This window comes from Rattus rattus, chromosome 6 (genome assembly GCF_011064425.1).
Source record: "Rattus rattus isolate New Zealand chromosome 6, Rrattus_CSIRO_v1, whole genome shotgun sequence".
Classification (NCBI taxonomy): Eukaryota; Metazoa; Chordata; class Mammalia; order Rodentia; family Muridae; genus Rattus; species Rattus rattus.
Window position 1 is genome coordinate 92,262,884 of NC_046159.1, and position 27,159 is coordinate 92,290,042.

Sequence of the window (27,159 nt, forward strand, 5' to 3'; positions counted from 1 at the left end):
CATCGCACAGTGAGCTGCTATTTTGAAGGCCATTTCTTGAGCTCAGATCATATTTTGCTTACAAAATATGGCTTGAAAGATGGATTGGCTTTACAGTAAAACGCTCGGGTCCATTGGCTCATGCTGTATAGACACTTTCCCCTGGCCGTTCCATTCCTTTTTTCAGAGAAACCTTCTGGCCCTACCAGGAGAGCCAGGAAATCCACTGGAGCCCAGTGCGACTGAAAATGGGAAACAGAGCCGTTCTTGCCGGTCAACCAGCCCAGTGGTAAGTCCCAATATGTGAGTATGTTTACATGTATGTGTGCGCACAGTGTGTCCTGTTTTGATTTGTGTTTGTGTTTAGATGTGAGTTCATGCTGAGTGTGTGTTATTTGTGTTTGTGTGTTTGATTATATTTACTGTTTATAAACATTTGTGTTTGTGTATATATGTGATTACATGCCTTGTGGTATGTTTATATGTGTATATAGCTTACATATCTATATATGTTGTATGTATGTTTGTGTACTGACGGGCATATTTAAGTGGCTATGTAAGTGCATTTCTGTTCATCTGCATGCTTGTTTACTTACGTGCATTGTGTTTGAATTGGGTATGCTGTATTTTTATGTATGTGTCATATTTGGGTGGATACATGAGTTTACATATGTGTATTGTTCTGGTGTATGCATGTGTTGTATATGTGTATGTGTTTTCAGCTGTATAAATGTTATGTGTGCTGCTTGTATGCTTTTGTGTATGTGTGTTTAAATGGATGCAGACTGAATTTATGGTGGGTATCGTGTTTATAGTTTTTATTTAAATGTATTTCATAGAAGACATTTTGATTGCATTTTTCTTCTTTTTCCCACCTCCTTTCCAACCAAATTTCACGTTCTCTCCCTCTCTTAAAAAATACAAAATAAAATTTCAAAACATGAAAATCAAAATAAACAAACAAAAAACCAATAAGACAAAAAAAAAGTCAAAACAAAATGAAAAAAGTCAAAGAGCGCACAAAACTAATTGTTGAGTTGTGAGCCCACGCCAGCAATAGACAGCTAGCCCCAAAGTCAGCAGCACACTTGTTTGGAAGTTCTTCATCTCATGTTTTGTCGGGGTATTTAAGGGCTTCCAGTTTCAAGTTTTTGGGGGATTCCTGTGCATGTGAACGCCTGTGCCTCTGCATCTATATGTTTTTGTTTGTTTGCCTATTTGTCCTATTCTGGTTTATTTTTGTTTTCTCTTTCTTATTATTACTATTATTATTACTATATTATTATTATTATTATTTATATGTCTGTTTTGTGAGAGACAGAAAGAGTACCGATTCTGATAAGGGTAGAGTCAGGAAGGATCTTGAGGATGTTGGGAGAGAAGAAACCATAGTCAGAATATATCATATTGAAAAAAATCTATTTTGAATAAAAAAAATAAGGAGGAAAAAGCCCCCCAAACCATTATTGTTTGTATTACACATGTATTTCCATGTATGTTATATATGTTGTAAATATGTTTGTATATTTATAAACACGTATGTGGCTGTGTAGTGCATACACATTCATGTGTATGTATGTGGTTGTAGAAAGAGCTGTGACACAGAAAAGCCAGACAGCTTTCTGTTCTCTGATGACCTTTTACCCTTAATGTTTCTCGCTTTCTACTGCTAGCCCACGAAGCCAGACATTTGCTGAAACACTTGAGAGCCTGTCTCAAAGCCATCTCTTCAGGGATGTCTGTTCTCTGGGGTTCAGAGACAATAGAGCAATCTGCTAGCTGAGAAGAATAGAGCATCCAGCAGTGCTGTGGTGATGAACCCAGATCTCCTGCACGCCACCCCAGAGCCTTTATTGGATTGTTTAATTGGTCATTCTGGGAAAGCCATGGACCATGCAGTTTTCTTCCTGACCCTGATAATAGCATTGCAAGTTCTTGAAACAGAGGATAGAATTGGCTCAGGAAGCAACGAGCATCACTCTCATTAGAGCAGAGCTGGAGCCACTGTGGCTCTAATTTGCAAAGGGAAGTCAAAGTTAATCTATAACAACAATATGTTATGACATTGGAGGAGCAGGTCTCTTCAGAGTTAGGCCTACAATTTCCCTAAATGGACACTGAAGCCCAGGCAGTGTGAGCATCCTAGCCAATGACCATGTCTCCACTGCACACTGAGGTGCCCAGGTCTCAGCAGGGTTCTATCTTGCACTAGAAGGTCCCCGTGGCCGCCATCTTGCTTACAAGTGCTGAGTGCAGCTACTAGTATACAGCCACACCAGTTCTCAGCACTAAAACATAAATGGTTCTTTCTAGACTCAAGACCCAAAGCTGTACCCTCTCCCCATAAGTTCCTGATCCTGTCCATATAGATCTTATATGTCTAAAACACAAGATAAAGACCATATGGCTTCCTTCTTTTCTTCTTTCTCTCCTTCACCCTTCTCCTTCTGGTGACCCAACTCCCCATTCCAGGCCCTCATTGCACAGCTCTGGACTGTCTACCATAACACATTTAGTAGCTCCTTTCTCTATGACAAATAATGTCTTACATTCATGATGGAGACCACAGTTGGGTGGGGGATATGGTTCCTAAAGCCTCCAGAGAGTGTCTCATACTCCTCTTTCCCCCTCCTCATCAAGCACCCTCCCCCAAGCATGTGGAATAACTTTACCCTGACCAGAGAAAGGCAAGTACCCCTTAAATACAATCAGTGAAAATTTACAGCCTGTAGTGGTGAGTTAATGGATAAAAGTGCTTGCTGAGAGATCCTAGCCTGGTACCCACTGGGGAAGGAGAAAACAGAGTCCCAAAAGTTGCCTCTAACCTCTTCATGTGTACCATAGCACATAACTGCCTGCATGTGCATAGCACGTGAGTATGCTCATGCACATACATAAAAAAATAGCTACCCGCGTGTTTTTAAGATGCATTTTTTTTCTGTAGATGGAAGAAGAAGGGTGTGACCACAGCCTCCAGAAGAATCCCACAAGGCAGTTGCCCCTGGACCCTGGACAAGAATTGACAAAAGGTATACTACTTTCCTAGCAGAGGGGGATCCAAGAAGTGCAGATGGGAATGTTGGTATGCAAATGAACATGGGGGAAACACACTGAGTGCTGGGAGAGGCAGGTGAAGGCCCTCATCACAGAGATCTACCCACTGTAGTCTAAAGAAAGCAAAGGGGCTCCTCTTCACACCAGGAAGAACCCCTGACAGGTGCGATGGCCCAAGGAGTTAAGAATTGCCAGTCCCAAGGCAAAGAGTCTTCACACCTAAGCTCCTCCTTGAGAAGGACATGCTGGTCATACACATGGGCAACTCTGGAAGTCAGTAGTCCCTGTGTGGGTGATTAGCTGAGTCTGATGTGTCATACTGATCGACAATGTCGTGCAAGCAAGCAGAATGTCCTCCTCAGTGGCCACTAGGTAAGGCTGGGCTCAGCCTTCACAGAGATTCACCATTGCCACCTAGGAAGATGGAATTTACAGATGCTAGATACCTACCCATGTTTTCTTTCTAGAAGAAACCAATTGTGATTCATTATAGTTTAACATGCGTTTTCAACGTAATTTTTTTCTTTATAAATTTGAAGTACCTGGGATGTCGGGGGTTGGGGGGGGAATCAGATTGTTCTACCACGAGGCATAGTCACCAACACAGACTAAGCCTTCTTCACTTCTTACAGGAAGCAAAGTTAGTCACTATTTGAAAAATCTCCTTTCTGCATCTCATGATGCATTTAGCTTCTAAGTATTCTCTCTAGTGGCTCAGATAGGAGCTATTCTTTGGTTCTAACTGTGCCTTGGCTAGGCATGCAGGAACAGACATCTAACAGCCCACGCTGACTTGCAACTCCCATGAACACACTCAAATTCATTTCTATCCCCTTTGGAAAAGCTCAAGAGAACTGTGAAGACTTCAGGTCAGGCTAGAGTGCAGGCATGCAGAAGTAAAACCCTTGGGTGCTGAGAAGGCAAGGAGGGCAGAGCCTAGCAGCCCTTGGGAGTGTTGGTGCTCTGTAATCTGAGAGCCATCAGTGTTTCCCATGTGGACCACACTTGGAAAACTATCATTTGCCACTTTAAGTGCTTTCAGTCTTAGCACCCACAGGTTAAGGAGAAGGGCATTTCCTTCCAAGCCTCCAACCCCAGTTGTGTTTTTAAAATAATATTGGCATTGGATTACCCAGTGTTTGGTTGACATCTGAGTCTTATTTCTCAGCTGGTGGCTCTAATGTCCACTTGGTAAGTATGTTTACTTCCACCTTTCAGGACACAGGCTGAGAGTGTAAGCCCAGGGCAGATCCTGGGCACAGGTGCTAACCTTTGTCACCACTGCTCTCCTCATCCTGGGACACTGTTCTCAGGTATTCAGGGGCATGGCCTCTGATAAACAGAGAGGATAGGATAGGTTCTAATCCCATCTCCCTCTCGGTGTTTGGTTTTGTAAAATTCTTCCAGATCTGAAGGAGAAAAAACTCACCCCAAAGAGACTGCAGCTCCTTCTGGTGGGGAAGACAGGAAGTGGGAAAAGTGCAACAGGAAACAGCATCCTTGGCAGGCAAGTATTTGAGTCCAAAATCAGCGCTCGACCAGTGACCATGACATTCCAGAAAGGCAGCAGAGAGTTGGAGGGGAAGGAACTTGAGGTGATCGACACCCCAGATATTTTGTCACCTCAGAACCAGCCTGAGGCAACAGCTAAGAAGATCTGTGACATCTTGGCCTCACCAGGGCCTCATGCAGTGCTCCTGGTGATACAGGTAGGCCGGTACACCTCGGAGGATCAGGAGGCTGCCAGGTGCCTCCAGGAGATCTTTGGAAACGGGATCCTGGCTTACACTATTCTGGTGTTCACCCGGAAGGAAGAACTGGCCGAGGGCTCTTTAGAAGAATATATTAAAGAGAACAATAATAAGACCCTGGATGCTCTGGATGTTGCATGTGAGAGACGCCATTGTGGCTTCAACAACAGGGCACAAGGGGATGAGCAGGAGGCCCAGTTGCAGAAACTTATGGAGGAAATTGAGTCGATCTTGTGGGAAAATGAGGGCCATTGTTACACCATGGAACTTCCAAATGTCTCCAGCAAAACCCTTTAACCCAATAGCAAGGCTCTGAGGAGACCACCCTTAAAGAGTCCTGACTAGAAAGGCTGTCCCAGATTCAGATGGCCTCTGAGAAGACCTGTAGGTACTGATGCAGAGGGCATTCAGATGAGTCCAAGGTGGCCATAAGCAGGAGTGTCTTAGTCAGTGTTCTATTGCTATGAAGAAACACCATGACCATGGCAACTCTTACAAAAGAAAGCATTTTACTGGGCCTTGCTTACAGTGCAGGGGTTTAGCCCATTATCATCATGGCCTAAAGCATAGCAGGGCAGGCAGGCAGACATGGTGCTAGGAAGGTAGCTGCAAGTTCTGCTGTCTAGATACACGAGCAGCAGGAAAGAGAGACTCTGGGCTTGGAAAGGGCTTTTCAAACCTCAATACTGTCCCCCCCACCCTCCCGCAGTGACACAGTTCAACAAGGCCACGCCTCCTAATCCTTTCAAATAGTGCCACTCCCTGGGGACTGAGGATTCGAATCTATGAGCCTACGAGGGCCATTCTCATTCAAACCACCACAAGGAGACTTTACCAGTAGCTGTACCCTATGTCCAGCCTGTCACCTGTTCCCTCTGTCTCCACAGAGGACTTTGCAGTCCTTGGGCCAGAGGGCCCAGCTACATTCTGTGTCCAGCTACATAGCTTCTTTCTGAACACATAGGCCCTCCTTTACCTCAGTCATCAGCACAGTGCCCTCATAAATCGTGTCCCACTGACACCACATTTTTATATCCTGTGTCTGTTCTTGGGTATAATCAAAGCTTCTTGACAGCAGGACTAGTTCTTTCTCTTGTGTAAACTGCACAGCTGCCTAGCCAATGTAGTCAGAGTTGATGCAACCCAGGGGTAGCCATGGACCAGATAGTTGTACATTTCTTGGGCTTCCTCCTTATCCATAAAGAGGGACAGGCACTGTGATTCTTAAGATGCCTGCCCTGTGTAGTGGGTAGAAAATGACAATGAGACAGAATAGAAAGGCCCAGACCTCCAGTTAGGGTTTTCCCCCGCGATGTAAAGTATTTTAATAGGTTGTATTCTATAACCATGTTCTAACCACTGACTTACTTCTAAGCTCTTGAGAGACTTTGCTGCAATGACCACATGTGTACAATGACTAATTCTGAACTGTATATGTCTTCCTGGAGAGGAGCAGGGGGTAGTGCCTTCTCCCTCCTTTGTGAGCTAAGTACAGATGGATGTATAGGAGCAGACCACCAAGCACATGCAATCATTGAGACAGAGTCAAAGATAGACAGGACCTGGCAGAGAGTCTGAGGAGGCAAATATGAGAGAGTCAACCCAGACCCATCATCTTTGTGCTGTCTCCCCTGTGCTCCACCATAAGACCCCAATAAAACCTTCATGTTCCATTGGTACCACTTGCCTCTTTATGATTCTTGTCCGGTTTGGGAAAACAACCTTGAACCACAGTGGCTCTGACATACATGGCAAGATCTATCCTGGGCTATGGAAGAATTTGAATAGGAACCTAGTGAGAAACAAAAATAAAAATAAGTCAAACCATTTGTTTCCCTTGAAACATAACAAAAAGTTCTCATGGGCACTTCCTATGGGTCAGAATGAGTGAGGTTGGGATGAGAACTGAAGAAGCCAGCTTCAGCCTAGAAGGAGAGCCTTACCCTGAGGCTATGGGATGTGGGTACCCTGAGGCCATCTACATCTGCATGGACTTGGGTAGAAAAGGTCAGTGCTCCCTTCCCCCATGAGGCTGGGATAGGGCATGTCACCCTTGTTACTTTCCCTTTTTCTTTTGGGTCTGTCACTCAGATTTAGATCTAGCTTTGGAAATATTAGAAAGCAAAGGATACTTTCATGTTCACAGGAACCTCTTTTACTTTGATAGCAGTGTAGATGGGGTGAAGGGAGGGTCTGCAAATGCGTGTGAGCTCTGCAGGAAGATTCTTTAGAAGGGTAACTGAGAAAAGAGACCCTGCAAAAGAAGGCTGGGAGCTTAGACAGCATGTGTTGGTGGGAACTCTGCAACACAAGGATGTTTTCCAGGAGAGATGTTCCCTACAGATATGGTGTGACCAACAAAAGAAGGAAACGGGACATTGGCTCGGATCTCTTGCAGGAAACAGTTTAACCAACCCCATCATGCCTCAAATGCAGTTGAGCATCTGGGAGATTCAGTGAGGTCCAGGGAGTGTGACCTCTTTAGCTAATCGGTTACTAAAGGGAAGAAGGGACAGATCTCCATTACCTCTTCTGCTCCCTTCAGCTGTGCAGCGGAGGCTCCCTCCTTCATAGAAGGTTGGGGAGCAGGGTGGTGAGGACCCAATAGAGACTGTCAGGACTCAGAAGATGTGTCCTGAGGTCCTGCTGGGTGCTTATCTGCAGGTCTGTGTCTAATCTCTCCGATCTACCTAAAAAGAGGAACTCCTAGCCTCTGTTGCACAGGCAAAACCACCACAAATCACTTCCTTTGGCAAATGACAATGATGGCTCTGGTTTGGAAAGTTTCTGGGAAGTCCCTGATAAAGGGTGCAGCACTTCCTTGTATTGTTTTTGACTGTCCCCAAACAGGAAACAGACCGTTTCCTCTGCCCTGGCTCCTAGCAACCAGATAGGACCAATACTTCCACTTCCTTGATTACCTCCAGGTAGCCCCAACACTGAGAGCTGGGCACACTAATCAGGCATCTTGATATCCCTAGACTGAATCAGCTACCTGAAATGCGTCTTATTATAGATAAGCCTTGCACCTTGTGCCGAGGAGATAATGGATCTGTGGGTACTGTGGATGCACTCCGTTGTCACTGAGCATAGAGGGAAAGGAGTACTGAGCAAATAGAATGTACTCTAAAATCTCGCCAAGACGAGAGGGCTCATTCAGGTAATGGCTACACTGACACACTGACAAAATGTAAAGCAGACAGTGCTGTTCATGTTTAAAGTTCTGCTAGGCCAATAGTAGCCTTTCTAGGAATAAGGCTTTGAGGAAGCTTGAAGAAGTAACTGTCAGTCAGTGGATGCCTAGAAAGAATGTAATTTTTTTGTGAAATCGTGAAATAATTTTATTTAAACTTGAATGGCAGGTTTACACACAAACTAGGATTGGAATACCGGCAGAAAATTGAACATTTTTCTTTTCTAAATTTCTCTATTCTTTCATAGTGCTCAGCCATTGAGTTGGGAGGAGATTACAAGTAAACATTTGGCAGTGTCTAAATCAGTGCCGTTTGACCGGCTGAGCAGCTCTTGTATGGTGGAGATAGACATTCTCCACAGTTCTACACGGTGCTTGTAGGCACTCTCTCAGGGAAGGCTTAGCCCAGCTGTCCTGCAGTTCTCTGTGTCGGTTCCAAGCATGGAGTCTACTGAGCACACTTCTACTCTTCAGTGATGCTTCCTGTCTGCAGGATCTGAGAAGTCAACATAGAAGTCTCAGCTGAGATACGTCAACATCAGTTTTCAGAGCAGGAAGTATCTTTTGTTACAATTGGTCTACAATTCCCTATAGCATATGGGGATTGCTCCTAATCAGCCCAGGCATGGGTTGGGGATTTAGCTCAGCGGTAGAGCACTTGCCTAGCAAGCGCAAGGCCCTGGGCTCGGTCCTCAGCTCCGGAAAAAAAAAATCAGCCCAGGCATACCACATTGGCATTGTTTGACTATACCTCGGCGATATCTCACCCCTGTGGTTTAGCAATCAAAGGAGCTGAGTTTGATGTGACCAAGGGAAGCTTTGAGTCTGTTGGGGGCTAGGATAAGCTCCATCAGAGCCATGTCTCCTTCCCTTCCTACTCAGCCTTCTTTCATAGCAACTTCTAGCCTCAGACTCATGGGAGAAAGAGGAAGATGGCAGGGATATGCAAGAGAACAAGGCCTTTATTACCAAGACATAGGAAGTGCAGAAACCCACAATACTTCTGCTTATGTTAAGGCTGCTGCTAGCCACAGGAAACCCTGTGGAATGCAACCCTTGTGGACACTTTGCTTTCTAGGTAATGGTGTGTCTCTGTTCATGAGGAAGGATCAAACGATGGTACAGACAGAAGGCAGCTAGCCCATTCGACTCGCATCAGGTGACTCGGCTTTTCTCTCCTCTCTGTGAAGCCACCCCAGTTTCCCTCCCCTGGATGACTTTTTACTACAACCCCACTGTCCCAGCTAAGATCTTGTTAATTCTATATAGAAGCCAAAAAATGGGTCAAGGAATGAATCCTCAGAGTATGAGTCTGGTTTCCCACCACACAAGAGCTTGTACTTGGCCATCCTCCCACAGAGACGCTCTGGATAGAAAGAAATCAAACAAACCAGCAAAGCTCAAGGGCAGAGCAGAGCTGAACTCCGCCATTCGCATGTTATTTCCTGGATCAACGCCTGGTGAGATGAAGTTTGAGGCACATGTTTAACTTATTTTTTCACCTTAGCCTTTGGGTCTTTTTCTTGGGAGATGGGGGTTGCTCCCGTACTAACCACCTACAGTTCCACTGTACGAGACTCCTGAGCAAGGGGATTTGGGTGGTGTTAGTGAATGTTAGGTTTCAAGACTGAGACAAGCGGCTGAGGTTGCCATTTTACACTGGCCCCCAGGCTCTCCCAGCATCCTTAGTCCCTACTTGTTACAGGGCCTCCTGGCTGGTATATCCTGAACTCTGCAAGCCGGGGAGCTAGGCTGCTCTTTCTCGTATAATCCAATCATTCTGATTACTCACTCTTTTTGTTCCTTTGGCCACTGCATCTGGATTCCTTCTCCTTTCTCCTTTCCCCTCCCCCTCTCTTCACATGACCCAGGTCAGTCTGCTCATGTCCACTCTGGACTTAACCCAGATGACTGACTGTGCTCTCCACATATCTATAATAAACCCTCTCCTTCACCATATCTAGAAGCAGTCATGTGTCTTTCTTTCCTTTATTTCTTTTTTTAATTCATCAACAGTAATTGGAAAAGCCGTAACAGAAACAAGCCATTCTTAACCAAACGCTCAAGCTAAGAAGGCCGCCTTCAAAGGACACCGTGGCTAGGACAAAACCAACAGATTGGGAAAAGATCTTTACCAATCCTACAACAGATAGAGGCCTTATATCTAAAATATATAAAGAACTCAAGAAGTTAGACTGCAGGGAGACAAATAACCCTATTAAAAATGGGGTTCACCCTTCATGATAAAAGTCCTGGAAAGAATAGGAATTCAGGGCCCATACCCAAACATAGTAAAAGCCATATACAGCAAACCAGTTGCTAACATTAAACTAAATGGAGAGAAACTTGAAGCAATCTCACTAAAATCAGGGACTAGACAAGGCTGCCCACTCTCTCCCTACTTATTCAATATAGTTCTTGAAGTTCTAGCCAGAGCAATCAGACAACAAAAGGAGGTCAAGGGGATACAGATTGGAAAAGAGGAAGTCAAAATATCACTATTTGCAGATGATATGATAGTATATTTAAGTGATCCCAAAAGTTCCACCAGAGAACTACTAAAGTGATAAACAACTTCAGCAAAGTGGGTGGGTATAAAATTAACTCAAATAGTAGCGTTCCTCTACACAAAAGAGAAACAAGCCGAGAAAGAAATTAGGGAAACGACACCCTTCATAATAGACCCAAATAATATAAAGTACCTCGGTGTGACTTTAACCAAACAAGTAAAAGATCTGTACAATAATAACGTCAAGACTCTGAAGAAAGAAATTGAAGAAGACCTCAGAAGATGGAGAGATCTCCCATGCTCATGGATTGGCAGGATTAATATAGTAAAAATGGCCATTCTACCAAAAGCGATCTACAGATTCAATGCAATCCCCATCAAAATACCAATCCAATTCTTCAAAGAGTTAGACAGAACAATTTGCAAATTCATCTGGAATAACAAAAAACCCAGGATAACTAAAACTATCCTCAACAATAAAAGGACTTCAGGGGGAATCACTATCCCTGAACTCAAGCAGTATTACAGAGCAATAGTGATAAAAACTGCATGGTATTGGTACAGAGACAGACAGATAGACCAATGGAACAGAATTGAAGACCCAGAAATGAACCCACACACCTATGGGCACTTGATTTTTGACAAAGGAGCCAAAACCATCCAATGGAAAAAAGATAGCATTTTCAGCAAATGGTGCTGGTTCAACTGGAGGTCAACATGTAGAAGAATGCAGATCGATCCATGCTTATCACCCTGTACAAAGCTTAAGTCCAAGTGGATAAAGGACCTCCACATCAAACCAGATACACTCAAACTAATAGAAGAAAAACTAGGAAGCATCTGGAACACATGGGCACTGGAAAAAATTTCCTGAACAAAACACCAATGGCTTATGCTCTAAGATCAAGAATCGACAAATGGGATCTCATAAAACTGCAAAAGCTTCTGTAAGGCAAAGGACACTGTGGTTAGGACAAACGGCAACCAACAGATTGGGAAAAGATCTTTACCAATCCTACAACAGATAGAGGCCTTATATCCAAAATATACAAAGAACTCAAGAAGTTAGACCACAGTGAGACAAATAACCCTATTAAAAAATGGGGTTCAGAGCTAAACAAAGAATTCACAGCTGAGGAATGCCAAATGGCTGAGAAACACCTAAAGAAATGTTCAACATCTTTAGTCATAAGGGAAATGCAAATCAAAACAACCCTGAAATTTCACCTCACACCAGTGAGAATGGCTAAGATCAAAAACTTAGGTGACAGCAAATGCTGGCGAGGATGCGGAGAAAGAGGAACACTCCTCCATTGTTGGTGGGATTGCAGACTGGTACAACCATTCTGGAAATCAGTCTGGAGGTTCCTCAGAAAATTGGACATTGAACTGCCTGAGGATCCAGCTATACCTCTCTTGGGCATATACCCAAAAGATGCCCCAACATATAAAAAGACACGTGCTCCACTATGTTCATCGCAGCCTTATTTATAATAGCCAGAAGCTGGAAAGAACCCAGATGCCCTTCAACAGAGGAATGGATACAGAAAATGTGGTACATCTACACAATGGAATATTACTCAGCTATCAAAAAAACAATGACTTTATGAAATTGTAGGCAAATGGTTGAACTGGAAAATATCATCCTGAGGAGGTAATCCAATCACAGAAAACACACATGGTATGCACTCATTGATAAGTGGCTATTAGCCCAAATGCTTGAATTACCCTAGATGCCAGAACAAATGAAACTCAAGACGGATGATCAAAATGTGAATGCTTCACTCCCTTCTTTAAAAGGGGAACAAGAATACCCTTTGGCAGGGAAGAGAGGCAAAGATTAAAACAGAGACAGAAGGAACACCCATTCAGAGCCTGCCCCACATGTGGCCCATACATATACAGCCACCCAATTAGACAAGATGGATGAAGCAAAGAAGTGCAGACCGACAGGAGCCGGATGTAGATCTCTCCTGAGAGACACAGCCAGAATACAGCAAATACAGAGGCGAATGTCAGCAGCAAACCACTGAACTGAGAATAGGACCCCCGTTGAAGGAATCAGAGAAAGAACTGGAAGAGCTTGAAGGGGCTTGAGACCCCATATGTACAACAATGCCAAGCAACCAGAGCTTCCAGGGACTAAGCCACTACCCAAAGACTATACATGGACTGACCCTGGACTCTGACCTCATAGGTAGCAATGAATATCCTAGTAAGAGCACCAGTGGAAGGGGAAGCCCTGGGTCCTGCTAAGACTGAACCCCAGTGAACTAGACTGTTGGGGAGAGGGCAGCAATGGGGGAGGGTTGGGAGGGGAACACCCATAAGGAAGGGGAGGGGAGGGGATGTTTGCCCGGAAACCGGAAAGGGAATAACACTCGAAATGTAAATAAGAAATACTCAAGTTAATAAAGAAACATATTTTTAAAAAATTTAAAAAATGAAAAGAAAGAAAAAAAGAAGGCTGCCTTCTTTGGTTAAATCTGTATTAATAGTTTACACGTTAGAAGACGATCATTACTATCTACTTCCTGTGTGTTTTTATGATGTGAACACTGCATTTCCCAAAAACATCCAGTATTTGTCATATATATACACCAGGTACCCAGAAATGGTTGAAGTGTAAAGTGTGGGCTGAGGTCTCATAAGTATTCTCTAACACATCTTTGGGTGTGGCTGGTAGAGCATTTCTGCACCATTGTAGAACACCTACCTTGAGCTTGACATCCTGTATCCTGTGCTGGACAAAGGAAAGGGCATTTCTCCCGCTTCAAGTATTGCACGTGTGTGTGTGTGTGTGTGTGTGTGTGTGTGTGTGTGTGTATCAAAGACATGCTTCTCAGGAGTCTGAGAAAAAGCTACACAGAAAGGACTGGATCAAATAAGGTAGCATATCATTTTGTCCCACTTTATTGCTGTGCCTAGCATGTGACTGCCTGGTCATTAGTGAGAGTCCACAGCAGGGAGCTGCAGCCAATGTGTGCTTAACTGTGTCCCTCTTTAACCTACATGGAATGTGCCCCATGAAGCCCAGACTAGTGGGAGCAGCAAAGGAACACCGTGTACCTGACCAAAGGAACCCTCCGTGGGGCCATAGAATGGAAAGAGAAAGGAAAAATGTAGCTCACTTCTGCTCGCCAGGGTCCCCAAGGGACAGCGATCTGGTCCTAGCTTTTGAAAAATACAGACATAAACAGGAAATGTGGTTCAGTGGTTTCCCAGGCCTGCCCAGGAACAGAGCAGAGCCAACCACTGCCCTTCCTGAGCAAGGGGACTTTCAAGAGTTTTTTATGGCAGTGTTGCCCCCTCTCCTCTGGCACGGTTCTTGCCACACTTCCCATCTGACACTGACCAAAATTACTTGCATGGTTTATAATTTTCAATCAGCCAAGGGTTTTGTTTTATGACTTCATGGGAAATCTTTCTTATGTAATAAAAGTTTAAGTAATTAGGAGCCAAATACAGTGATGCATGCTGGAGACAGGGGCAGGTGGATATCTATGAGTTCTAGGCCAACCTGGTCTACAGAGTAAGGACAACCAGGGCTACACAGAGAAACCCTGTTTCAAACAAACAAACAAACAAAATGTAAATATTTAGTGTTTTCCCAAAACTACCCACTGCTTTATAACATGTCCTAGTTAGCATTTGGACAAGTAGACTTCTGAGGTTATATGCTATACCCCTGTGTTAGGAAGAGTTGGGGTAACAGAAAGATCCAGGACCTTCCTCATAGCCAGTCTCAAAAACAAGCAAAACAAATAACAGAAAGTAGAGAGGGTCTGTGGGTAAAGACATTTCTGCAAGCCTGAGAACCTGAGGTGGGTCCCTGGGACCACATCGTACAGGAAGAGAACCAAGGTCAACCAGAGGTTGTCCTCTGATCTCTACATACACACACATCATGTGCATGTACATACGTAAATAAATTTAATAAAAACATATAAAGTAAGGTAGAGATCGATTAAAGAAGATTCTCTGGCTTCCACATGCATACTTATACACATGTGGTACCAACCACACACTTACAAAATACTTGTGATGGAAGAAACTCCAAGGTAGAACGATATGGTCCTGTTCTACTGCTCCTGGGTATGTGCCCCAAAGAGTCAACCCAACCATAAAATACAGATAAATATATGACCACAACTATTATTATACTACTCAGTCTAGGGGCCCATAAAAGAATGAATGGACAAAGGAAATATGAGATTTACACATATAGCTATTGAAGAAAGAATGACATTTACTTGCAATAAACAGATGGAGTTCGAGATTATTACACTAAGTAAAATAAACCAGACTTAGAAACACAAGCATCACGCTTTTTTTGTCATTGTAAAATCTAGGTTTTTTTTAAGGCATTAAAAAAACAGGCGGACTGATTTAGGAGGACGAAGTGAGGAAAAGGGAGCTAGAGAGACAGCTTAGTGCTTAAGAATGTCTGCTGCTTGCCATAGATATACAGTAAAATAATAACTGAACAAACAAAGCAAGGAGTGCTTGCTACTACTACAGAGGACTCAAGCTCAGTTCCCACACCATGTTAGATAACTGCCTATAACTCCAGCTCCAGGGGACCCGATGCTTGCTTTCTGTCTTCTGTCTTTCTCAGGTGCCTGCACACAAGTGGTCTACGTTCAGACAGTAAAGATCAGACTCCTTTGTTGTAGAAGTAACTTTTATTTACCTCACTAAAAGTCACTCTTACTCACCTGATGTAATTGTCATCGCAGAGGTTTACAGCTGAAGAAGTTCAACCTTTCTAGCTCTTTCTAAACTCTGGCTGGCTGCTTCAGCTCAGCTGTCCTGGCTTAAACTCCTCTCTAAGCTGACTGATTCAAACTGCCGGCTTCTCTCGGGTTCTCACTGAATTGTTCTACTGGGCCTCGAATCAACTCTAGCAGTCTGTTCTAATCTTCTGGTTCCTTCTCATCCTCTGGCTCATTCTGTCTTCACCTGTGCTAACTTGTTCTCTGCAACGTGTCTCTGTAAAACTGTCCCAGTAAAATTGCTCGTTCTCTCTCTCTCTCTCTCTCTCTCTCTCTCTCTCTCTCTCTCTCTCTCTCTCTCTCTCCATTGTTCTATTTTTCCTATTCTTGTGAGGGTTGCACATATCCTATCTCTGACTCATTCTGTCAAATCTTTCTCAGATTCATCACTTTGTCTGCCCCTCAATTAGACCTCACTTTCAAACATGGCTGCTTCCTTCTACAAACTAAGTTTACCTATATTGTTTGGGATTAAAGATATGTATTAAGTGCATGTCTGCATTCCAGCCAGAGTAGCCATGTTGCTGAATTAAAAACTCCTCCACAGTTTGTTTTCTCGATTAATGATTGATATAGGAGGGCCCCCCCTACAATGGGAGGTGCCATCCTTGGATAAGTGGCCTGAGTGTGTTAAAAATGTTAAGCAAAAAGAGAGAGAGAGAGAGAGAGAGAGAGAGAGAGAGAGAGAGAGAGAGAGAGAGAGAGAGAGAGAGAGAGAGAGAGAAGAAAGCAAAGCTGAGCATTTGGAGCACTGTGGAGGGAGGTGGACCTGGAGACATCGCAGCAGTGAGGAACAGGCAGATATGAGGAGCCTGTGTAACCACCTGGGGCCATGGTGATGTCCTGGCCTGGGCTGCCTACAAGGTCCATGTCTGGATCTGAAGCCTTACTATAGCCAGGTCTGTGCTAATGGCTGTGGCCTGTGTTGCCACCAAAGGCCATCTGGATGTCAGTTGTCCAGGCTGCTGCCTGAGACTATGTTGATGGCCTTAATGATACTAGAGGCCAAACTGATTTGAGGCCATGATGACACCCAGGCCCTAGCAGCTACCAGGGCCAATATCTGGATCTGTGGTCCTATCACAGCCAAAGTCTGTGTTGATGTCCCAGGATCATGCTACCACCCAAGGCTATACAGATGTGTCTGTTCTGGGCTGCCACCTAAGGCTGTGTTGGTGTCCCAGTACTGTGGTGAGCTGGCCCTACCCCTTGCTTGCAACAGGAGAGCTAGTCCTGCACCTCGCCTAGGCAGAATGGGAGAATTGGCTCTGATGGTGTTGGTGTGGGAGAGCTGCCCCCACCCCTCATCTACCTTGTGGTGGTGTGGGGAGAAATGCACCAAAGCTCACCTCCACCCCCATTACCCACACCATGTGGGTGAGCTGGCCTTGTTGGTACTGATGCAGGGAAACTGGTAGGGCTGCCCAACTCAGCTACCATCCAGGGCCCAGGTCCAGAGCTTTGAGTTGGCCCTCCCAGAATCCACTGCATCTATGAAATGTTGGAGTACATGAAAGGAAGGATCTAGTATAGATAGTGTAGCAGAAGCCAGAGGCCTTGAAACAGATGACTGACTCATTACAATCAACATTTTTAAGTAAGGCTGTTTGTGCAAAAGGGTAGTTCTCTGTGTGACACACTGCAGCTTCCACATGGAGATTTATTTTTTTGGTCTTATTTTATTTTGTTTTCTTTTAGAGGGGAGGTGCAGCAGCAGAGGGTGGATATGGAGGGACAGGGAAATTATTGGGATTGGTGTGCATGATGTGAAATTCACAAAAAAAAAAAAAGTTTTAAAAAGCTAAGCAAGTCATAGGCACCAAGCAAGTAAAGCACTCCTCCATGGCCTCTGCATCGGTTCCTGTCTCCAGGTTCCTGGTTTGAGTTGCCGTTCCTCTGGGATGGGTTATAAGCTGTAAGATAAAAACGAACCCTTTCTTTTGGCCATGGTGTTTGTTATGGCATATATACTTAGCCCAGGGAGTGGCACCATTAGAAGGCATAGTCCTGTTGGAGTGGATGTGTCATGGAGGGTGTGAGCTCTGTACAGCATGTTATCAAGGAAATCTAGTCTCTCATAAACTGGTTGAAGATAAAGGAAGCAATCTCCCATGCTTTTATGATTAATTCAAGTATCATACTTGTGTTCTCAACTTCCCTCCTAGCATTTTGTTGTCTCTCTGCAAAGATAAGATCGTTCTCATTGAACTCCCTCTCCATACGTGCCCTTCTCCTTTCCCTTTCCAGTTCATCTCTCAGATCTCGAATCTCTGCTTCATACTCCCGTCTTATCCGTGCTCTCTCTCTCTCCAGTTCCTCTCTGTAAAATTCTTTCTTCTTCCAGGTTTGTTTCTGAATCACACCCTCAGCACTTTCATACATCTTGTTAGTAAAGTATTTTCCACCATTTTCCCTCACCATGCTCTGAACTAAGGTCAACAGCTGCCTCTTCTGCTCTTCCTGTTCAGCTCCTGATGCTTTGTTATTGAACAAACAGTAGCGATTCCGGAACTCATAGATCAACTCTTGAAGGACTTCAGGAGCCGTCTCTAAGTACTCGTGGATATCTGTGTCTTCCAAGTCATCCTTCCTGGTGAGCAAGAGTATCATGAATCTTCTAGCCTTTTTTTCAAACATGCTCAGAAGTTTCCGTGTGGCCTTGTGTTCTTCCACAGTATAACGCCCCAAAGGGATGACCAGGAGCAGAGCATGAGGCCCTGGAGAGGTCAGAGCAACACAGCGAGTGATCTCCTTTTGTGTGTCAGCATCTGGTACCTCAGTGTCAAAAATGCCAGGTGTATCCACGACAACAAGCTCTTTCCCATCCCAGATGCTCACCCCTTTCTCACAGACCTTGGTAATGGATTTTGCACAAATGCCAGAAAGAAATGCTTTTCTTCCAAGGATGCTGTTCCCTGTTGAACTCTTTCCTGCTCCAGTTTTTCCAAGTAAGATGATTCTCAGTTGGGGACTTCCTTGATCTTGTATTCCAAGCTCTAGAACATCAAGGAAACAAAACCAAATGTTAGACTCAGCCCCTAACAGGTAAGCACATAAAGTTGGACAATCCAATGCCCACTCTCTGGCTGCTTATGACCTTCCCCCCCATGTTGTTACCTCTGCCCTACAAGGCCAACAACAGATAACCTCCAGGTCTAAATACCTGTCTTCAAGGGCTTGACAACTGGTCCCCCCCTTAATCTCTTTTCTTCACTGCCCTTTTTTAATATTCTTTTTGAGCTCCTCATTCCAACCCTTTGTGATTTCCAAGCACCCAGCAGGGGAAATAAAGGCTTCAGAAGAGAATGGTGAACCACTTTTGGTAGCTGCCTCACTTACAGAATCTAGAGTGGAACACAAAGTGTGATTTTGGGGCATCTGCAGAGAAGGACATAATTTTTTCCTGATTTATATTTTAAAATGACATTTTCTTTCCACTGAGAGCCAAGTAGGGGAACATGTACAAGCCTTAAGGTAGTTTCCCTTGTTTTGGAACCAGAATTCCAGGATGAAAGAAGTAATATGACTGAGAATACTATCTAGGATGATCTAAGGAAGGATGCAGGCAGGGGCAGTTCACATGAGTATTTACCTAACACAGGAAAGTGCCCCATCAGAAAGATCCTTGTGGGCATTGGCTTCTTGGTCATAGGAAGGAAGAATGGAAGAAGGCATGAATGGTAGCTACTATGCCATAATTAGCCAGCATTGGCACCACATGGTGATTGTTAAACTAGAACCCCTGCTTATCCCCTGCACAAGCTAGGAAACCCCCGTCTGTCCTCCTTTTCCCAACCCCGCCCACGTAGAGAAATCTCCTGTCTGCTTGATGCTTGGAGAAAACTCCGGGCTAACATGTCATCACTCTCCGTCTCTGAGCTCCCACCCAAGTGTGACCACCCTCAGGCTCAAGTTTTGACCATTTATGGGCACAACCCCAGCTCCTAGATGGCACATCATCCCTCTTCACCTAAATTCTATAAAACCCACTTGCTTTAGCCTGGATAAGTGACTTCACTGACCTCCACCTATGAGACTGGTGAACCCCCTGGAGAGCTGCTTCCTAATAAACTGCCTTTATCTACTTCTCATCTGGTCTAATGTGGCCCATATATGCATTACTGGGGAAGAGAAAAATGCCTATCAGTGATGGCCCATGATTAGACTGCAATCCACATCCTCTCCTTCCCATCCCTGAAAGCCCTCCTCTTTGGGATGCAGATTTGCAACTCTTCTCAGTGAAGTGTACCCAATGGGTCTGAGTCTGGAGGACACTGGGCCGTGCTTTGGAGGACAGGCAGACTAAATGTTCAAAAGCCCTGAAGCACCGTGGCCTGCCTGCTCCTTGACTCCGCTGCAGCTGCCGTGTGAAGGTCCCTGGACTGGCTTGTCTGACAGTAACAGCCAGGAGAGGTCCCTCTACCAAAGAGCTAGTCGCCTATACAGAAGCTTCTTAAAGCACGGGTTGTGACTTCATGTGGGGCCACAAAATTGAACATGGAGAGGAAGAGAAAAAGTTAGCAACAGTGAAAGATTCTGAATGCACAATGACTAGAAAATATTTTTAAATCGAAGGTGTAATGCATTTGTAATGTCTCTGGCAACACTTGACTGTGTTTTCTGATGAAACAGCAGCCTCATTACTGACCACACAGCATAAAAACCTGCTCATACCCTGCAGCACCAGGGTACTGCCTGAGACATCCTGACTTGGACTTAAGACTAACACTGCTCTGTAGTATGTACGTTGTGAATGGCATCTTATAATTGTTTATTATAAATTTACAATATCAATCAACTTCAAAAACTGTTTGACATGCTCTGTCCTCCAAGATCAAATATTCAGTCAAGCTTTACTTATGCAAAACAAAACAAAACCCAAGTATATCCACCTCACTAATGTGCAAATATGTTGTTTTAAATTGAAGAAAGACAACAGTACATTTATTAACTTTAATGTTTTATTTGCTTTTCTTGTACCTGGCCTATACTTCTTCAGTGTTGTCAAGGACTAGTTGTTAACACAACTTGTTTGTAGCTGTAGTGTACAATTCATTGCTTTAAAATGATACTCACAAAATTTAACATCTCCATTGCTCATTTAATTATGTCTTGTAGTGAAAACACTTAAACTCTACTTTCTAGTGAACTGTAAAGTATACTACTAGGTATGTTCACTATGTTATGCAATAGTTCTTCAAAAATTTACTCATCCTATCCAACTGAAACTCCTTGTGATATGAATGGGGCAAATATACTTTAATCTTTAAGAAACAGTAAGTTATACACACATACATATACATATATACATAGCAAATATATATCAAAAGTTCATTTCAAATTTTGTATGTTCGACTTGTAACCTATTTTATATATGTATGTACCTCACATAAAAAATTTGGGGGCAAATATTTAAGAAGTTTTCAAGTACACACATCTGTAAGTCTGTCAAGACTGACAGGGAACCACTGCCTTGCCACAGGTACATAAGTGACACATCTGTGAGCCTATCAGGACTCTGGCAGGAGCATGAGTGAGAGCCCAATGTTAACTGATGTGGTTCAAAGAAATGGCTGATGTTTTAAGCTACTATGTACTAAGGTAGTTTGATAAACAAGCAAAGTCTCAACTGACATTAGTGAACATGGTGAGTAGAGGATCGGGGTGCTCAGTGACTCACTGGTTCATTTGATTGGAATGAAGCAATGGGAGCAGGGAGCCAGACGAGGGACCAATGACCCCCACATTGCTTTCTCTCAATCCTCCTTCAGGGAAGGACAGAGACGTGACTAGAGAGGACATGGACAGCCTTTCTGCCCATAGGAAAGAAGAGGTAAGGAGCTGTGCTGAAGGTAGGCATGGTGGCTCATACCCATCATTGCACTGGAGAGACAGGAGCAGGGTGGCTATCACAGGCTCCAAGCTGGTCAGGGACAGTGTGTGTGGAAGCCCGAGTCGAAACAAACAAAAGAGGGAAAGAGGGAAAGGATGGAAGGGAAGGCTACGCCAAGCTCTGGCCCAGTGAGAGACCAGCTGGGTTTCTTCTGCTCAGCCTGAGGGACATAACCTAATACGGCATAAAGAGAGTCAAGAGGAGCCGAAGAGCAGAGAAATGAAGAGAAATTTGAGGGCTGCAGAATGGTTTTCTGCCATTCAGTTGGGGACTGATAGTCAAGACAGGAGGAACTGTACCCCTCCCTGTCTGCCCCCCCCCACTTCTCCTGCGCTTTGGCTACCCTCTGCCCCACACCCCAGCTTCTCTCACCATGGCTGCTCCTTGAATTTTCCGGGATGGACACCATACCACTGTACTGGGCTTCCATTGTAGCTCAGATCCCTGCAGATAAAGAAACAACCATGGCAAGTTATGAAAAACACCTGGAAGCCCACTTCCTGTAGCCAACACTAAACGGTTTACCATAAACTTGGTACTTTGATTTCTCCTGCCCCATCCTCAAAAGGTCACCCGGGGATTCCATTCTTCAGGCTATTTCTTTTTTTCTTACACAAACTTAAACCCTACCAGCACCTCCTTGTGCTGGTCCTGTTTCCCTCTGCCTCTCCCGCTAGTGGATGGGTACTGTCCAAACTTCTTGCTCAGCTTCTCATTGTGACTTTCATGGGCATCAGGACAGAACCCTTGACTACCCTCCTGTCCTGGGCCTGACTCCTTGTCTCGATAAATGGTATCACCACACAACCAGTGGCTCTAGTCTTGGCTTCCTGCCTTGAACCCATCACCAAATCTTAACAACTACATTCAGAAATCTCAGTTGTCCCTTTGTTTCTGCCTTCGTGTTGATCAGACCCATTGCTGGTCCTTGTCAGTGTAGCTGGGTGGGGCCCGATCACCTCTTCTTGGATCCCTTTATAACTCTACCACCAGATCTCACTTTCAAAATAAAATTCTATTTTGCTTTTCTTGCTTGAATTCCCTAGCAGCTTCTGAATAGTTTGAACTATTAGAATGGTTCAGAAGTCCCTGCATGAACTTTTTCCCTGAAGCCGCTGGCCTCCCCTTTGTTCCCAGGGTCCTTGAAACACTTTCATCTCCTCTGCTTTTTCAGAATTCCCCCTTTTTGGGGGCACTGCTCCAACCCACCACCCAGCCGGACCCGCTCAGCCTCTGCTTCCTGAGAAGCCCTCTCCAACGCCTCTCTCCTGCAGCAGCACCGATCTGAGACTCCGGCTTCTAAGGTCTCTTGCTTTTGCTGTAACTGCATAGCAGCATTTCCTCACCAAAGACATGGCTGTAAGATGAAATTATTTTCTAGCGTATTATGATTGTCTCCTCTTAGACTATGTGACAGGAAACTTTCCAGGAACAGACACAGCAGTGGACAAAGGATGGGTCTCAGTTTGCTAAACAAGCAAATTGACTTTCTTGGGTCTTTACTTCTCTCTACTTGGTGGCCTGTGTACCCAGCCATGCTTCCTTGTTAACCAAGACAGTCCTGTAGAAACACTCAACTCATTCCGAATGCTTCCTCTACCTACTACATGTGAACATATTTGAGAACTCTAGAGCCAGTTGTAACCAGGACAGGTTGGAGTGCTCCTTGTTAAGGGCAGAGTCCTCACACAGGGAGCCATCAGTTACAAATGTGAAGCAGAACACTAGATGCTTCTTCTGAAAAAGGCTCGTTTCTTTATGCCTGAAGGCCAGGTGGGTGGAAGACAGCTTCTCACAAACTAAAAAGAAACCACGAACTTACATAAAACATTGGTTCTCAGCACAGAGTCTGATTGGTGATTAGTGAGGAGACCCAGTATCAATGGTAGAAAATTTCTCAAAACTTTCTCAGGGTGTGGGGAGACAGAGGGCACAGTGTGACAAAGGGGCTCTTTAGACGCTAATTCATATGTAAAACCAGGACCTGTATTTCTGTAGGTGCTGATTTCATTGACTAAGTCATCCCTCCTCTGCCTAAGGCCAAACATCCACTACTGGCTTCAGAACTGTAGCCACAGTGAATGTAACCTGCCTACTCAGGTTACTACCTGGAGGGAGCTAAGCTCTTCTAAAAACTCAGGAAGAAATGGTTTCCCCAAAAGGCAAGTTCCCTAGGAAGCAGCTTACAGGAAAAAAGATAACAGCTAGTGCTGACCACACCCTGCCTGCCTGCTTGGTGGAGCTGTGCCAAGCTGTGCCTGTTAGGGATTCCCCCAACCCTACCTTCTCCCTGCTTGCTCCCTCCAAGCTAATTCATTCATTCTCTTCCTGGAAGAGTCAAGTTAAATGTTTTTGACCAGTGAAGGAATTCTTTCTCCATAGAGAAAGTGTCTTCGAAACAGTAAGCCCTGAAGCACACAGGAATTTGTAAAATTCAGCCTTCAACTCAGATTACAACCTAAAATGATCAGTCTGGAAACAGAAACCAATGAGTACAACTCCCAAGAACAAGTCTGTCAGGAGGTTTACTAGACACAGCCAACAGAGAGGCCTCCTCCTCACCGAAATCAACACCCACACCATCTATATTCTCTGCCCATCCCTATTCTCTTACCTGAAAATCTGGGTCCTGTGGCCTTCTCTGATTTTGCAACAATACTAAAGCCAGAAAACAGAGTAGCAGAGAGGAAGTGAGGGGAGGAACTATGGAAATAGGAGTGTGCAAGGGACCCGCCCATCTTCCTAGCTAGCTGTACTGCAGAACTTTCTGCAGTCCCCGTGTTCTGTGCCATCTCATATGGTGCCCATGGGCTGCTGGTAGCTCCTGAGCACTTGGAATGGATAAATCATCAGTCACTTTTTCCATCACCAGGACCTTAGTTGACTGCAGTGGGGTCCATCTTAGTAAATAACAGGCAGTCGCTCTTGTTCGGCAGAATGTTCTGTAAACATGAATGACAAGGACTTGGTTGGCAGTGATATTGAATCTCCTGTGTGCTATGGACATTTTGGTATTTTATACTTCATGTAATTCATGAAACAGTTGGATTTAAATGGGACGTTTATATTATACTCCTCCCCTCAGGGGTCAAGGCTCATTATAGAAGAGGGGTGGAAAGACTGGAGGCAGTAAACATCTGCAGTGAAACACTATTTTCTGGATATGACAAGGCTATTTCAAACACAAATTTGCATAGACCAAAATCCATTGCTGATGGGGAAAGGCTCATGAACTCTTGCTCCTAAGGAGCTGTGGGCAATAGATTATTACTAGTGTGCATGCGCGTGCATGCGTGTGTGTGTGTGTGTGTGTGTGTGTGTGTGTGTGAATTTGTGAAGTTTTTCTCAAGACTACTGCCCCTAAAAAGCTACCCATGTGCCCGTAGATGATCCCACATTGCTGAACGTACAGGCAGCACTAAGTGGAGTTTGGATTTATTTTTTAATGAGGGAGAGAGAGGACATGACATTGGAAAGGAAAGGAGAGGGCTAAAGAAGGAATCAGAGGGGAGAGAAACAGGAGTGCAACTGCTCCAAACACACTATGTGACTGTATATAATTCTTTAACAATAAACAATTATCACCCTGCTGTCAGATGTCTTTGTCCAAACTGCTTTTCTCCTCTTCTCTACTGCCTACTTTGCAGCTGATTCTTGTGTAATTTCACTTTCCTTTCCTCTTGTTCACTTTTTAAGTACAATTCTTTGTGTGTGTGTGTGTGTGTGTGTGTATGCACGCACATGCATATGCATGTGCTTCAGGCCTCGTGCATACCTCTTCAACTTGTGATAGTATCCTTTCCAATTCTATTCAAGCTCTCCACTCACCCACATACAAACATATACATATACACATACATATACACACATACACACACACATACACATATACACATAAGAAGAACCTCATGTCTTCATGTCTCCACACTGTTTTCAAGTACTTGACATCTACATGGTTTATAAGCCCTAGAGGACCGCCAGCTCTGGGGAATTACTCAGGCAGAGATCAGCAGGAAGAGCTTAGGTTTTGGATCCCTAACACAATGAGTGATGGGGCAGGGGGAAGTGAGTCAGATTAGCAACCCTCCCACCAGGAAAACCTATTTATGAAGTGACTTTGATTCCCCAGGTTCATCTGTGAAATCTGGTGACTTGGTACAGAGTCACCAAGCAACCAGGTATTCCTGAGAGAAGCCATGACAAACCTCAAGTTTTTACCGCAGGCCTTTTAAGCCTCCTCTCATCGTCCCATGTACTGCCCTGTGCACTGAAGGGGCCCATGAATTGGGGATTCAGTAATTGGGATGCTGGGAGCACAGATGTCCAGACAGGCATTTGTAACATATTGCACTGGTCAGCAATAAATACCTTCCAGCCCTACAGTGTAATTTTCAACCATTTCTGTTCCTTTTTCATGTTCCCTCTCTGCTACATAAACTGACTATTTCCTTCAATTCATGAACTCTATTCTCAAACTCATCCAAATTTCTGGTCCAACTCAGTCGAAGGGGTTTTTTTTTGCAAAGAGCCCAGGGGATGCTTTTTCATACCAATTTTCAAGAAATTGTGATCTTGAAGCTGACCACACCCTTCCTTGTGAGAGTAAGACAGTTGGGGTTAAATGTGCCCTGAGACACTTCCCGAATCTGCCACAGACGTTTCCTGTGCTGGCTTCTTCACCTTGTCCTGCTCAGCCCACGAGTTGTCATATCGCAGGGCAGAACGGTGAAAATAGAGGGGCCATACACACTGCCACTAACATGAGATGGCACCCAAAATAGACTGTGAGGAGACATTAGGAAATGAAGATCTCCAGGAGCTCTCAACATGATAAACCGTACTAACAGTTCTCCCTGGATGGTCCAAAGCAGAACTCTCCTCTGCCTTCCACTCGGAGAGACTTAGTCCTGGCCACTCACAGCTCAGTCTTGAGGGAGTGTGATGCGTGTACACTGTTGCTACCTTTTAGAATCATTGTGGTGGAGTTTTAAAAGCCAAAACTACTAATAAAATACTTAGTAAATTTATTATAAAACTCATCAAAATTGACCTGGAGAAATGAACCTGTAGTCTAGAGCCCTAGCTGCTCTTCCAGAGGACCTAGGCTGTATTTCTAGCACTCAGTGGTGGCTCACAACCAATTGTAACTTATTCCAGGGGATCTGACACCCTCTTCCAGCCTCTGTGTGTTCCACCCACATGCAGACATGCAGCCAATGCACCCATACATGTATAAAAGTTTATAAACAGGGGCTGGGGATTTAGCTCAGCGGTAGAGCGCTTGCCTAGCGAGCGCAAGGCCCTGGGTTCAATCCCCAGCTCCGGAAAAAAAAAAAAAGTTTATAAACAATCTGAAGGAAGCTCGTAGCTTAGAAAGACCACTGGTGCCATTGCTCCCCTAACTAAACAGATTCTGGAAGTTGGAATAGGGATGGGGAAAAGAGTATAGTCTCCACTCGTGTACCCACTAGTGAGGTACATAAAGCCAGGCTTTAATGTGTAGCCCCAAACTCACGATCACATGAACAGCCCTGTTGAATTCTGTGAGATATAAGGCAAAACAAAAAGTCATAATTTAGGAAAAGATTTGTAGGGAAAAGGGAAGACAAAGAGGGGGAGAATGACCAGAGAAAGTCATATGCATGGATTTGCCAACAAACAAAAGTTATTAATAAAAACAAAAACATCTATTTTTTATTATCAGTTATTTTGAACCAGTAGTTTTTTTTAAATATCATTGAAAATACAGGAATGGCCGTGAGTTGGTCTGTGTAATTATATATTCTGTGCAGTTCGTTCTGCCATGTTTTATTTCTATTTCATAACAGTTCAGAGATTTCAAAGTCAAGATAAGCTGCCTTGTGTAAAGTCAACTACAGGGCAACTGTGGTCTAGCACCTGTTAAGCACCACAGGCAGTCTCAGAGCCAACGCGCCCACTAACGTATTCAGAAATGAAAGTTTTAGTATCATCAATATCCAACACAAGCCCAGAAAGGCCGGAGG

The 27,159-nt window shown here is 44.3% G+C and overlaps 2 protein-coding genes across 2 annotated transcripts; one reads left to right on the forward strand and one right to left on the reverse strand.

Moving 5' to 3' along the window:
• On the forward strand, window positions 1–6,463 carry Gimap6 (GTPase, IMAP family member 6). The gene is made up of 3 exons (XM_032906580.1): window positions 1–268; window positions 2,924–3,008; window positions 4,441–6,463. Exons 1-3 carry the CDS (start codon window positions 80–82, stop codon window positions 5,079–5,081), a joined length of 915 nt encoding a protein of 304 aa, XP_032762471.1. The 5' UTR covers window positions 1–79; the 3' UTR covers window positions 5,082–6,463.
• A 10,461-nt stretch (window positions 6,464–16,924) lies between these two features.
• Gimap4 (GTPase, IMAP family member 4) lies at window positions 16,925–23,946 on the reverse strand. Its single transcript, XM_032907252.1, has 3 exons — window positions 23,769–23,946; window positions 22,759–22,953; window positions 16,925–18,257 (listed from the first exon to the last, which is right to left on the reverse strand). The coding sequence occupies exons 1-3, from the start codon at window positions 23,944–23,946 to the stop codon at window positions 17,329–17,331; spliced, it is 1,302 nt and encodes a 433-aa protein (XP_032763143.1). The 3' UTR covers window positions 16,925–17,328.
• Between the last annotated feature and the right edge of the window lie 3,213 nt (window positions 23,947–27,159).

Bases quoted from the DNA above. Each gene is read 5' to 3' on its own strand.
- Gimap6 (XM_032906580.1), top strand. From the start codon at position 80: ATGGATTGGCTTTACAGTAAAACGCTCGGGTCCATTGGCTCATGCTGT. The intron at 269-2,923 runs GTAAGTCCCAAT...TTTTTTCTGTAG, and splicing joins GCCGGTCAACCAGCCCAGTG to ATGGAAGAAGAAGGGTGTGA. The intron at 3,009-4,440 runs GTATACTACTTT...AAATTCTTCCAG, and splicing joins TGGACAAGAATTGACAAAAG to ATCTGAAGGAGAAAAAACTC.
- Gimap4 (XM_032907252.1), bottom strand. From the start codon at position 23,946: ATGGCACAGAACACGGGGACTGCAGAAAGTTCTGCAGTACAGCTAGCT. The intron at 22,954-23,768 runs GTAAGAGAATAG...GTTTCTTTTTAG, and splicing joins CACAGGACCCAGATTTTCAG to TTTGTGAGAAGCTGTCTTCC. The intron at 18,258-22,758 runs GTAGGTAGAGGA...TTGATGTTCTAG, and splicing joins CTCAAATATGTTCACATGTA to AGCTTGGAATACAAGATCAA.